Below are 14,032 nucleotides of genomic sequence, written 5' to 3'. Positions count from 1 at the left end.
TCATCTGTTATCTTCCTGCCTGTAGAAAGTAAATATATAGTCTTTTTAAAGTATATTTATGTGTATTTTTAAAAATTTGTCAGATTCTTCATATCTTCTTTACAGGAATTTTTAATTTGCGTGTTTGGCTGTTCAGTGACAGCTCTTAATTTACTGCTTAATCCAAAAGATTTTAAAATCATTTAATATTAAATGTTACACTAGTGTAGAGAACTTTTAGCTTGATAAATTGTAATTGATTATGCCACAGGTCTGAATGACTCAGCAGTTCCCTGCACCTCGATCTGGCTGTGTGCAGCACAGCAACCCCCACCTTGCCCACAAAAACCCCACTGTGCAGCTAGCAAAGCCTTTTCAAATAAACCCAGTAGAACACTAACACTATTGTTTTAATGCCTTTATTTCAGGTGAAATAACTGCCAAAGGCATGGTCATACCTTTGACAAAGAATGTTTACGGGCCAATACTTGAACGTGTTCGGGCAGAAGGCATTATGTACAGTACTCGCAGCATTATCAAACAGTAATTGAAAGCAGTGGATTTAATCAGGTTTTGGCTTTTTTTTGGTTCCCCCACCTCCCGTTTTAGAATCTCAGTTTGGACCAGCTAAAGGCAGCACCTGCCATTTCATGTGCAAATATTGTCTTCCATAAAACCTGCCACCAGGCTTGATATGGAAACTGTAGATACTCACAGATTGTGGTATTTTCCTCTTAAAATTGTTAAGCTTTCATCATGTTTCAGCATCAATTAGATCTTTCCTTATATATTTTCTAAAATATCTCAGAAAAGTTTTTTTTTTTGGTTACTAGAGTTTATCTGTTAATTGTATAGGGTAATTATTGTGACAAATTTAAGCTGAAAGAAAAATCTATTAGTGGGTTATTTTCTGGTGGAAAAAAATCTAGGTAATGAACTCCATTGATGAAGTTTGATTGTTCATGTGGTAATAATAGTTTTTCAGAAAAATGGAGATGAACATGATATTTAAATTTTAAGTCTGGTTGTCCCTTTCACTTTCGCAGTATTCATGAATGTTTTCACAATAAAAATATGCAAAAAATAGTTTAGAAATTCTGCACTACTAGCAAATAAGATCCTGTTGAATCTTGAAAATGTTCAGTTCTTAAATATTTGAAACCTAGATCTTAATATTTTTGATCACTTTATAATGAATGTAAATTTAAATTAATTGGAGGAGGGATGAAATTTAAAGCAAGCTTCCTCCATACCCTTTCTTGTTACAGAGTGGAAGCTGGTTGCAATATATTGAAATATCTGCTGTTACGTGTTGCCTTGTGCTGTGGAGAGAGCACATTAACATTTAGTTCTGCAGCTAGGAAGGGCAATCTGAAATACAACACAGTTACTGCGCTTAGAAGATGCTCCAAATGATGTGTTTGCTCTTCCCCCTTACACTGCGTGCCTCATCCAGGTTAAGTACTGTTACAAAGGGAACACACTGTATAGTATATGCAGCTTTGGAATGCACTAGGTTAAGAGGTTTAAATTGCCACTTTTTGAATTAGCTTCTGTCCTTCTGCTATCACAGTTTTGAAGCGTTCATTTGGGAACCTATGCCTACTACTCATTACACTGCCACTTTAGACTGATGGAGTTTGTCAGTGTACCAGCTCATTTGCTGCTGAATGCTGTGCTGTCAGGTGTGTCAGCCCTGCTCTAGCTGCAGTTTAGCCACATCAGTCCAGAACTGAACTTTAGCCCAAGTGCAGCTTCTCTGTAAAATAGCACCAATTACCTCCTTTCATTTCAGGGCTGCTTCTCTGGCTTTTGCTTAGGGATTTCTGCACCACCTTGTGAGTCTAAGCATGGCTTAGACTTCACCAGTCAGGTCTGTGAGGTGTAATGCTGTAAGCAGGTTGTTTTTGCACTGGTACCTGTGCACTTGCTTAGAGCTTACCTTTTTTAAAGCTGAATACCGATGCAGGAAGCTGTCTGCTTTCAGCTTTGCTCACAAATGCACTTTGCTGATAAATGCACAGCCTTTTCCTTCCTGAGAAACAGTGCTGTAATCACAGTTCTGAGAGTCTGGAATTCCAGATGTTGTTTTGCATGGTAGGAAAAGCAGCCATAACAAAAATTAAAGTTTTGATCTCCAGGTTTTGCTACTCAGGATTTGGATTTTCTTTGTGCAGATGCGAGGAAGCAGCAATTGCTAGAGTTAGGTGAAAGGAACCGAAGGCAGAATGAAGGGCAAAGTGTTGCTGTGAAAGAGAATACTTTTTATACTGAACCAGTGCTTTTGTAATGTAATATCAAGTTTGGATTCAGTTACAGTTCCATGCATATATCACATTATGCTCTGTCTCTACAAAATTGCTTTGCTTCCCACTTACCTTTGAGGCAGTTAGTCTGTTGTCTGGTTGGTAGATGCAGCTGGGGTAAAGATGGAGCCTGCAATGAATGTTCTGCTCTCTGCTGCCTCCTCCTTCTCCAGGTAGATTAATGGCCTACAACTAAGAGTTAAAGTTATACTTTTATCTTTTGGTCCGTTCCAGTCCAGTGCTTGGTAGGACCAGGATTTTATTTGAGAATTCTCTATTCCCTCCCTTAGCCCACAAATACTCAGCCACGGAGTTATTCCTCTGTATATATGTATGCACTGTACTTGCTTTTCTCCTTGGAAATGCAGTATGGGATGAAAATCAGACTTTTTACAAGTATCTAATATTTTTGGAGCACTAAAGAATGAGCACTGCAGTGTTTTCATCAAGAAACACTGCTAATATTTTTGAAACATTTTATATTGGAATATATTTCAAATTCCCAGGGCAATGCTGCATTTTTTTCCTATGTTTAAACTTAAATGAATTTATTGCTTATCTTTTTGTATGGAGATTATACTTCTCAGTTCTCTTTGCATATTACTGGAAAGATAATTGTATCTTATACATGAGATTGCTTGAAAAATAAATCTGAAATCCTCTGCTTTGTTGTCATGTAATCTTTACAGTCTAATAATATGTACCTGTATGTGATTTTGCTTTTCATATAGATGGTTATATTGAAAGGATGCCTACACATGGACTTCTCTATGTGCATGAAATACCTTTGCATACTTCTTGCTAGACTCACAGGAGTGAGGATTGTTTAAACATGCCCATCTATATATACATATATATAAATATATGTATATCTGTATCTAGATAATTTTCATCTATAATCTCAAGAGACTTTTTTTTCAGCATGTTTTATTCTTGGGCACAAGGATAACTACTGAAGTGGTAAGCTACAGAACAGTAGATGTGTGCAATCTCTCTGTGCCCCAGGAAGGCATGGAACCTTGGTGTCTCACAGCCTGTCTCAGCTTGAGGACCTTGCTCAGCTGAACACATGGCTTCTGCTATCACTGCCTGTGCTAAAAGGCTCTTAGGAAAAGATCAGGTTTCAAGGAAAAGTTTTTTTCACTGTGTGTCTCTCATTTTTTAATTTTGGAATTTATGCTATTGCCAGATCTTCATGACATGTAAAACACTGTTTCTTTCTGAGATGAAGATGCTTGAGCTCCATTACACTCAGACTGGCTTCTTTACCTCTGTGTTTTGCACCCTCTCAGCCCCAGATACTCCTACAGGTGGGAATTATATCCCTTGGAGGGACTGGAGTACAAAAGTGACATTGCCGGAAAAGCGTGTGAGCTCATAGCAAAATAGCTGTTTATGGGAGGGAAAAAAATGGACTCTAATGGTTGTGATTAGGCTGGAAAACTAAGAAGGTGACAGGGAGAAATAAGAAATTTAGCTGTGGGTGTCTAGCAGAATTTATCAAGGCAAATCACATCATCTCAAGTATATTCTTACTAAACTGGTGTGTACAGGTTGTGGCTTTCCGGAAACAAAGAAATTAAATCCATAAGCCATAAGAATTCCATTCCATAAGAGTTTTTTTTCTCCTCACTTGTTTTGGCTTTGAAGGGGAAGAATGCAATTTGAAATGGAGGGGAGTTGGACATGATATGGTCAAATATTGTGAGAGGCACATCTATTCCTTCTTGTCCCTTTGAAACCCTAATCCATCAATGCACAAGCCTGTGAGAAGTGGATGGTCAGACACCGGCCTTGCTGCAGGGAAGTAGTGAAAACTAAGACTGTAACCTATGATACCACAGACCTAGGGTAGCAGTGGCCTTTGTTTCTGTTTTTAACCCCCAACCCCCCTCTCCTCCTCAGCTATGCTTTATTTATACTTAAAAATGAGCAAGAAAGGAGTTTAACTTTGCTAAACTCATCTTGAAGTAAGCATTTACCACAGGGAATTTCAATCTGTCTGAAGTTACTCATGTTATCCTAGGACAGCAAAGAACTGTAAAGCCAGATAAAGCACTGTGATAAAACTTTGCTAACAAGGTTTGTCAACTGATTTTTGAAGTCCAATAATTTTTTTAAGTCTTTAGCTGATTTGTTGTTTTACTGATAGTGATGAGTTTATATGATTTCTGTTCACCACTTATTGCTGTTTCTTGTCAAGCTTTTCCATAGGTATTAAATCTCCACATCACAATCACTAAAGAGTTGGTAATAGTAAATTACCTGTTTTTTCTTTTTAAACTCTCAACTCTGTTATGATTTCTTAGGAGGAGCAATAATCAAATTTTCCCTGTCACACGTGACTTACAGCTTTGTAAAGAAAAAAGCTTAACCTGATGTTGTTTATTAATATCTTACTTTTTGCCAGAGATACATAACATCTTCTCCACACTTGACCCAGTTTGAAAAGGCAGGCTATATGTCTCTTGAGTCTGAAGCTTGGATTATAAAAAAAAATTAATTAAAATATGGCCTTTGTCTGAGGAGGAACTGACACGCATTTATTAAAATCTATAATCCACCACAGTTGAAGATTATAGAAGATTTTTTTTATTATTCTTATTTTTTTTCTAGATCAGAACCAATATGTGTGAGTAAAGAGATTATCTTAAGCACTTACGTTTTAAATAACTTGTCAGCCTGCTAAGATGATGAATGTGATTACTAACATCTCTGGAAGAAACTTTGAATGACAGCTGATTCCTTGGATTACAATTTTAAAATGTCTGCAAAACATTTAGGTTGAAAGGAACAGTTATATCAAGATGGGATTTTAGAAAGGAGGACTCCTTTTTTTGCTTTTGGTCCATAGATGCTTGAAAAAACATAATAGAATTAATTGGCCTAAAAATAACTTTGTATATACAACTATATGAAACTGTAAATACGTAAGCAGAAGGTAACTTCATGCTTGCTATTTGACATGTGAAGCAACAAGCCAGTTTTCCAGACAAGGCTGAAGAAATAGCACAATATGCTAATGTGGTGAACTGCATAAATATAGAATCTGCTAATAAGGTTATGGAATATGGTTTGCAATTGGCCATAAAATCACAGTTAACCTTTCTGGTATGTACACCTCTAGAGATTAGGATATCAAAATTTTTTCTATAATTATTGAATAAGAAGAGGGAAGTACATAATATTGCTGTCCTTGTTAGCCTAGATGTGCAAATGGATTCTGTCAGCAAATCTGAGTGCTTTAGAGGAAGTAGTAAGGAACCCTCAGGCCACCTGAAAAAGAAGATAATCCCTTTCTCAAAGCACAACCATTGTATGCACCCATTTTTGCCTGAACACTGTGAAAAATTTGTGTATGTAATTCTTACAAAAACATGCATCATTTGGTGCAATGCACCTGTACATTTTTAACTCCTGTCAATCCCCAGACTCTGCAATTTAAAATACTTCTAGATCCTATTCCTCGAAAGCATTTATCCACTTGGGATACATTGCATGTTTGCTTGCACTTAGGAGTCCTGTCTTAGTCCTGTTCTTCCTGAACTTCAGCATTACCAAATAGGCAACCATGTCAAGGACCACAGGATTAAAAAAAACCAAAAAACCCCCCAAAATAAAAACAACAACAAAAAACCTGAATAAAGATTTTTTAGCCCAGAAAAGTAGATTCCCTCTGAATTATTTAATGAACTTATTATAGCTTTGAACTAAAGAGATGAATACTTGTATCTGCAGGCACGTGGCAGGCACCCCTGGCCCAAGGCTGAGCTGCCTGTACAGATCCTGAGAAACTTGCTGGAGAGAGCAAGAATGAGCAGCTGACAGGAGTTAGGAAGTGTACCATAAAGTCTGGTGGTGCTACACAGGCAGTTCAGGGGAAGTTATATGAGGGAAGGCCAAGCTCTGGTGTATACCTTTTGGAAAGAAAAGCTTGTGAGGTAAGAAATACCAGGGAACTTCATAACACCATTGTGGCGAGATGACCTAAACGGCAGCATCTGAGGTTGCACATTTGGGTACAGGGTAGCAAAGCTAAGGTAACAACTTTTTTTACCTTCAAAGATATAGACAAGGTTGGAGAAACAGAGGCACTAAGGGGAACAAGGACATAATAAGCACAGGAACCAGGAGAGAAAAGGGGTAAAAGGTGCTTGCATGTGTATGTGCTGGCTGCTGGCCAGTACCTTCACCCATTCACACCTTGTGTCTGACAATGGCCTTCTGTCCTGCCTCCTTCTTTAGTCCTAGTCCTGTTCTCTATATTATGAATCCTATTTCTACCATCCTGTGTGTGTGTGTAAGCACGTGTCTCTCTGTGGAACATGTGCATTGCACGTTCCCTGGCTGACCTGCACAGGGCCATTGGGCTGACAGGGGAATCATCCTGCATGCAGCTCTGGTGAATGGGGAAAGGGAAACCTTCAGAGTCCTGAGTCAAATGGATTCAACCACTCTAAAACCTCTCGGACTGCATCGCTGTGGCTATAAAGAGGAGTGGTCAAAGGTCAAAGAGAATTCAAGCATACTAATACTTTAACACAGTTTTGTAAACCCCCCTATGTTACATGGTCTCAGTGACCTTCAGTGGTCCCTTCCAACCTTACACAATTCCTATGATTTGGTGATACATTGTTTTGTTTATATGATCTTTTTTCTTGTAATAAAAGAGGGTAAGAGCATGAAAATATCTCCCTCACTGCTAGCTATTTTGACATTCTGTGCTGGTCTGTCTCCTTGTCTAGGACCTTCACGCTCATTTCATGTACCAATAGTATGAGGATTCTTTAAAGTTTCTGCTGTTTAGATTCATCTAAATCAAAATTTATTTTGGCTTTGTTGCAGCTCCCACCAATCCTCAATCACACTCTGCTGAGGGGGTCTAGATCTGTCTGCTGACACAATGAGCTCCCTTACACATGCCTACTCTAGGAATCAGTCAAGTAAAATCTCCAAGCTCGTATCAGGCCTGTCCTTTCCCCTGCTTAATTTACATCTCAGATAGGGTCCATTATTTTCTGTGCATTCTACTCCAGAACAGTATTTCTGCTCTCAATATTTCTACATAGCAACTGTATATCCTATATAAAGTGAGAAAATAGTTGGTCTTGCTGCCCATGCTAGTTTTAAACAAAGATTTTACTCTTCTTCAGGCTCCTCCAGCTCCTCGGTGTTGCAACCTTCAGTACAATCAGTATCGTTTCTCACCAGTTCTGAAAGTTACAGAAAATGATTGAGGCCAATTTGAAACATTTTGCTTTTGTGCTTGGAGAGCCTGCTTGCTTTTATTGCTTCCCAAAGTTTGGCTGTTGCCTTGCCAAAAGAGGCAGCAAAGAGCTCAGGTGCTGAATGAATGACCCGCAGCCAAGCCTGCACAGAGATGTCTTGGGAGAGGTTCAGCCAAGGCGATTGGGACACCTGGGACAGCCCATTAACACGCAGGCAACCAGACTGGGAGATGTGGGACACTAGAGGTATGGGTAGGAACACAGATTTAAAAACATAGTTTTCTATAAATGTCTCCTGAACTCGTGGATTCCCTAGGAAGAGCAACTGTCTGCAGATCAGCCTTAAGTCCTTGCTCTTGCAGGTAAAAGCTCTTCTGCATGACACTGCAGACTGTTTATATGGAAGACTGCTAAGCAGAGATTGGAATATTTATATTTATTTTTGCAATACCAGGGTAAAAACAATTTAACAATGCCAAGTACAGTGTTAGTCTCATAAAAAGTTTTCATTTCAAAACAAAAGATTTCTAGTTCCCACAAAAAGTTAAAATCACATGCAGTTATATGAAGGTAGATTGCTTAAGATGCACAATTATATATCAGAAGACTTCGTTAAAGTAAAAACATACTGACTACATCATTTTAACAAGGCAATTACACAGAACTAGAAAACTGACTCTGTAGTAAAATATAAAAATCTACAATTATAAATATAAATTTGGTCCATGGATCACTACAGAAGTAGCAGTATTTACAGTAACTATCAGATTACTATTCTAAATGTCTAACTGAAGTCTTAAAATGTTGAATGTTATGTAGAACGGTATTTTATTTACAGCCTACTATATTAAAAGTTGCATTTCTACCAAATTTAAATTGTTATAAATACAGCAAATAAACCAAATACTAAACCCATGACGTTTGTAATTGAGGATTCCCTAAAATCTATAAATATGGTAATTTTAAGTTAAAAGTAAAGCCAGATAAATCAAAAAAAGTAATACTGAAAAAAACATACCACAATTCGATTATTAGAAACACTTTAAAAGTCAATCAAGTTAGTCCAGATGTAACAATGTATTACAAGAAATCTTTCAAGAAAAGGCACACATTGTTAATGATAAAAGTTCCACAGTAAAGTCGTATATAACAGAAATGACTTTGAGCAATGGTTTGAGAAATGGTTTGAGCAATGGTTGGGGTCTGATTATACATATACTGATTGGACAGATTCTCCCCACCCAAAGTATAAAACTGAAAATGGTAAACTCCAGGTGTGATTGGTGTGATGCAGTGATGTGCACATTTGATTTGATGTGCTAATTAAACTAAGGATTCTAAACTTTCAGCTGCATTTCCATCAGGTAAAGCTGAGCCATTACTGTCCATGGATGCTGAAGGGTTTTCTTCTTGTCTTGTGCTGACAAGGCTGAGAATAGCTTTGTACAGAAACTGGTACTGTTCCTGGAGAAGAAAAGAGGATACACTCAGGGTGTTGGCAGAAATAGTTATCTTGTGACACTGTTGCTCAAAATTAATTAACGGCTGATGTGACAGTCTCCAGTATTTACTGTGTTACTTAGCAGCTTTATTATTTTCTCACTAATGGCTCCCCCTGATCACAACGTAAAGGGTAACATTCGGGAACGCAGTAAAGGTAGGGGAGAAAACTGTATTTTAAAAGAATTACTATATGCTGAATCTGATCCTTGTTAAAATCAATTGCAAATTTGGGGATAGAATTAGAGTTACTGTTTGTCTGTTGGCTTTTTTCTTTTTTTTTCATCATCTGAATTCTTTTCAGGAAGATTTCTTTTTCTACAACACCTCTGGAAGACTGGAAGAGTTTTGATTAATTCATGCAGAAACTAAGATGCAAATAGTTCAGTGATGTTGCCCTAAGATCTAAGCATGCTAATAATGTCACACATAGGGAAAAAAGTGCACATTTTACTTATTACTTACAATGTCTGTAAAGATTCCAGGCCTCATCAGATTTATCATCTTTGCTACATGGTAAACATCCACTGAATTCTCATTTTCCAGTTGATGCATCAGAGTCGTTAATGCACAGAAAGTGCCTGCTGTCACCCCTCCATGCCTTTGTAAAGTAAAACAAAACAATAAAAACAACAAAAAAACCCCTCAAAACTGTAGAAACTGGGTCAGGTTTATAGCTGGAGAAAATACAAATTCTGGGGAAAACTGGTAAGATTAATTTCTGTCATGTGCTGTTTACAATATCTGAAACAGTTCTGCCCAGCACTGGCTTAAAATAACTTTCACAGCACCTTCATAGAGTTATTTCTGTACAATCCTCTACTAACCAAATGCTGAAGGCTTTGGGTCCTTCTGTCCTTTGAACATTTTGTTACTTTTTCTCATTATTGAACAGCTGGAGAAGGGTATGGTGCCTCATTTAGACTGTTAATTCTTTCAGTAAAAGGCAATGAAGTCTTATCTGACTTCCCTTCTAGTGACCCACCTGAAAACCATCTAGAGTATCAAAATGATAAAACTGAAATGAAGTATGATAAAATAAAAATGTTTCTCTTGTTGATGCAGCTGGAACAGAAACATCACCATTACTGTTAAGTGCAGACTTTGTGCCTTATTTCAGCAGGTTTGCCCAATGAAAGGATGGTTTTACAGAAAAACATTAAAGCAAACAGAAAAGTACAGTTCTTACTCATCATGTACTATCATGGGCCCATCATGGTTGGAAGCTTCCTCTTTGATGATGCTGATCAGTTCAAAAGTTTTACTAATGGGACTATCAGGATTTGGCCATTTTGGACACTGAAAATGCCTCACTTCAAGTACATAGTCATCCTAAATAATTAAAAACAAACAAACAAACAAACAAACAAACAAACAAACCCATAAATCTATTTTGTAAAAGATTGACTTTCTTTATTCTTTTCCTTCACCTTTTCCAGCTCCAGCCTCCAGATGCAGAACCCCACTGCTGTGGAGGCTGGACTACCCTATTCCCCATGTGATCATATTACCCTATAGACGTTACTCCCTCCATGGATGTTTCAAGGGCATGGACTGTTATCGGTCATTTACCATCAAAAATGTAACAAAATGTGGGCATTACCTTTAAAAAATTAAGTCCTGAGTTATATGTTTATGACAGTGTTACCTGTGTAGCTTCTAAAATGAAGTCTTGTATTATGAGCTTCTCTTCATTAGACAGACACTTGTGGTCTTCAGCAATCATAGTGACTTTGAAACTCTCACAGTTTATAGGCTCATCTTTGTTTGGCCAGTACACAAATTCATCTTCAGCCTCCAGAAAATAAAAACAAAAACTGGGTCATAAAATAAGTAACATTAAGCTCTTAAAATACAAAATCCAACATAATAATGTGTCACATATATAATCAATCCAGTCATCTAAATTGAAAAAATAAATTTGGAGTGGGATTACAATGGCAAAGTGATGGTTTCCAAACACCTCTGTAGTGATCCTGACCAGAAGATACTCTCTGGACCTACATAGCTATGAACCTGTAGTGCAGAATCATGCCACACATCTAGCCCGGCCTTCAGGCTGTGCTGTGCAGTGCATAGCCCTTGGTCATAAGTTAGATTTAGCTGGTGTGTTCTAATGTATGTGTGGTCTTGGGATTATCTGGAAGTGCAGGAAAAAGTTAATGGGAGCATCCTTTCTGTCAATAGAAATGAAGAGACTTTTTTTTAAAGAAAATCCCATAATTGTTGGAATAACCAAAATGGTCAGATGGATAGGGAATCCTCCCTGTCATGTGTCCTGTCTGCCAGCTATGTGTGTTTCAGGGACAGTGGGGTGGACTGCAGATGTGGTGGATGCAGAGCTCAGAGAGGCCATAGCTGTGTGCTGGGTGGATACCACTGGTGCCTGGTCAAGCTGGCAGGGCTTCAGTGCCCTTCCTGCACAACCTCCTGCAGGAACTGCTGCCCCATGCCCTGTGTGCCCACCATTCTGATAGTGCTCCTGGCCACTTGTACTCCCCACAGGTTTCTTTTATATGTGAGGAATGTTCGGCCACTGGTGGTCCTGGCCCTGCCAAGGTCCCACCAGATGCTGTCATGAGAGAAGCAACCTCACACTTCTGCCCTTATCTTAGAATGGCTAAGAAGCCAGATTACAAATAAGAAGTCATGTAGCAAAAACTAACCTTGCATAATGGTTACTTCTGCTGTTTGCTTCCTTGTATAAATTGTACAGAACTGATTCAGTATGTTTTCATTCCAGCCACAATCTGCCCAGACAAGGATTTCTAGATTTCTGATAAATTAATTGGGCATTTTACATTCAGCTTAATATTATTAATTTTTAACTGTTTTTTTGCAGAATTCAAGATATTTTCTCATATCCTTCATATTTCAAATTGGTAATATTAATAAAATTCATACATAACAATCATAACAATCGGCCACGGAACTCACCATATTCTGGCTATCAGGAAGCATGACTATTAACTGGGCATTATGATCCCATATCATTCTCCAGAAATCCTTTATAGTATGTAGTAAGGGATGCTGAGTAATAATGAATTCATTACTTTGATAATAACCCTGCAAAAAAAATACAATTGACAGATTCAGAATTGCTGCCCAAGCATTAACACTTAAAGGAGACTTCTAGTGGACAGAGCGAGAACCTAGAAAATACATTGCATACTTGTTCCTTTTTTGGCTTCCTGTAAATATTAGAAAAATATAAAACTTCCACTGAAATATTTTCCATATGAAAAGAATAAATTCAATTACATTGATACAATTTTTGAGACTTTAAAAAAATTGATTTAAAAAAAAGACAAAAGCGATCAGAGGAGACTCAAACAGCCAACCCAGAATAAAAGTAAATGATCCATAATTCCAGAGGAGATGACTACCTGACCAAATAAAAGAATACCTGAAAGATCTGCAAAAATCCCAGGCAGTTTCTTAATTTGTACAGATAGATTAATATCTTACCATGAAAGAGAGTTCCTATGCAGTAATGCACCTAAAAGATCATGTACACATACCACTGCACAGAGCTTTGCCATCTCTTTCCTGAATGTCCAGGAAGTATTTACTCTTCCCTCTCAGTTACTGAAGGGGGGAAGTGTTGAAGAAAACCCAGAGAGCAAAAAGATAATGGAAAGCTGATGAACTACAGTATCTTAGGCTATGCCAGTTGCAAAAGCACTGTGAGATGAAGAGGTAGGAAGACAAACCACAATACTGCCATTAAAAACTAACTTTTTAGTTAACACATTTAGACATCTAGTTCATCTCAAAAGATCTTTCCATAAACATTTAGCTTTACCAGTTTTCAAAACTATGATGTAATTTCTGTTTCTACAGATGGTTAAAATGCAATGCACTTAACCAAACTTAAAACCAGTGATAATGGTAATAGTACTTCCTGGGGGAAGTAACTCTTTCAGGCAGAGTGAATAGCAGAAGAAAGGAGCTTTCAAAATCAGGATTGTGCCACCCTAAATCAGCCAAATGGCAGCTCTGAAAACAGCTGTTCATTGTTTTTCACCAATCTATTAACCAACTTACCATAATATAGGAAGCATTGATGTAGTCCGTGCCTTCACCAGATAGTGATGAGATACCCACTCTAGATCTTTCCACTGTAAAAAAAGTTATGAATTCACAAGTATGTTGCAATTACTCATATAAAATTATAGTAATTATCTCACATCTCACAGTAATGATAATACTGGGCTACATCAATTGGAATAAAGTGCTATCCAGCCATCTATTTTGCTTTTCTATGTGTAATTCTTAATTCACTTCTTCTCTATATATACGCTACAGAACATCGCTCCAAACTAATGCAGGTGTCTTCATTTCTTGTTGAGGATTTGGACAAGCTTACCAGGAATGATAGATGAGGTTCGGTTCTTTTCTCTGTTACATTGTTTGAGTGCAGTTGAATAATCACACTGCTGTGTGTTAGACTGGCTCAGTAACTGAAACAATGAAGTTAAAAAAGGTCAGGTAATTGTAGAAAAGCCAATCCTACATAAGCTGCATTGAACAGAAGGCTCCATATATTGCAGGTATGCTGTCTCTCTTAATTTTAGCTATCTAGTTATCTGTCTAAACTACTCAGTAAGTCACCAGAATATTTTTTCTTCACTGTTCTTAGCAGTTCAAATTATTCTTGAACCCTAGATTAATAATCATATCTTTGAAGGTGAAGTCTGTCATCTAGCCAGTGCTGTACCCTGAGAGGAGTACACTGATTGATCAATATAGCTCATGACATATCCGCCACAATGGTATCTTTCCAGACTGCAGTTTTACCTTTGAGATCTTCCTGCAAAGACATGTAGTTAAATTTTCCAAAATCTACTTACTGTCCTATTTCTCATGATCTCTTTTTCTGGATCTTTTGGGTGGATTCCTTGTTTCTGTCCCAACTGACTGCATTCATTTGACAAATTTAATCTTAATTTAGACTCAGCAGTTAAATTTTAGGTAGAGAAAGCTGATGAAAGTTGAGTTGATATACCTACTTTTAAG

The 14,032-nt window shown here is 37.6% G+C and overlaps 2 protein-coding genes across 9 annotated transcripts in view; one reads left to right on the top strand and one right to left on the bottom strand.

The window, feature by feature from the left end:
- Positions 1 to 2,950, top strand: part of AASS (aminoadipate-semialdehyde synthase) — a 28,841-nt gene extending 25,891 nt beyond the window's left edge. For 2 of the 3 annotated variants that reach the window (XM_014877709.2, XM_088165714.1), the window contains one exon: positions 408 to 659. In XM_014877709.2, coding sequence (XP_014733195.1) covers positions 408 to 526 — 119 coding nt within the window. In that variant the 3' untranslated portion in view covers positions 527 to 659. Of the gene's footprint in view, positions 1 to 407 lie in introns of all 3 variants that reach the window. The other variant, XM_014877710.2, reaches the window with a different exon arrangement.
- A 4,984-nt stretch (positions 2,951 to 7,934) lies between these two features.
- Positions 7,935 to 14,032, bottom strand: part of PTPRZ1 (protein tyrosine phosphatase receptor type Z1) — a 133,369-nt gene continuing 127,271 nt past the window's right edge. For all 6 annotated transcript variants that reach the window (XM_088165708.1, XM_088165710.1, XM_088165711.1 and 3 more), the window contains 7 exons: positions 13,383 to 13,476; positions 13,061 to 13,134; positions 11,951 to 12,079; positions 10,662 to 10,808; positions 10,203 to 10,345; positions 9,479 to 9,614; positions 7,935 to 8,977 (listed from right to left, as the gene is read on the bottom strand). In XM_088165708.1, coding sequence (XP_088021834.1) covers positions 8,837 to 8,977; positions 9,479 to 9,614; positions 10,203 to 10,345; positions 10,662 to 10,808; positions 11,951 to 12,079; positions 13,061 to 13,134; positions 13,383 to 13,476 — 864 coding nt within the window. In that variant the 3' untranslated portion in view covers positions 7,935 to 8,836. The remainder of the gene's footprint in view (positions 8,978 to 9,478; positions 9,615 to 10,202; positions 10,346 to 10,661; positions 10,809 to 11,950; positions 12,080 to 13,060; positions 13,135 to 13,382; positions 13,477 to 14,032) is intronic.

This window comes from Sturnus vulgaris, chromosome 5 (assembly GCF_052056855.1).
Source record: "Sturnus vulgaris isolate bStuVul1 chromosome 5, bStuVul1.hap1, whole genome shotgun sequence".
In the NCBI taxonomy this organism is placed as follows: domain Eukaryota; kingdom Metazoa; phylum Chordata; class Aves; order Passeriformes; family Sturnidae; genus Sturnus; species Sturnus vulgaris.
This window is presented reverse-complemented; position numbering and strand designations above follow the sequence as displayed.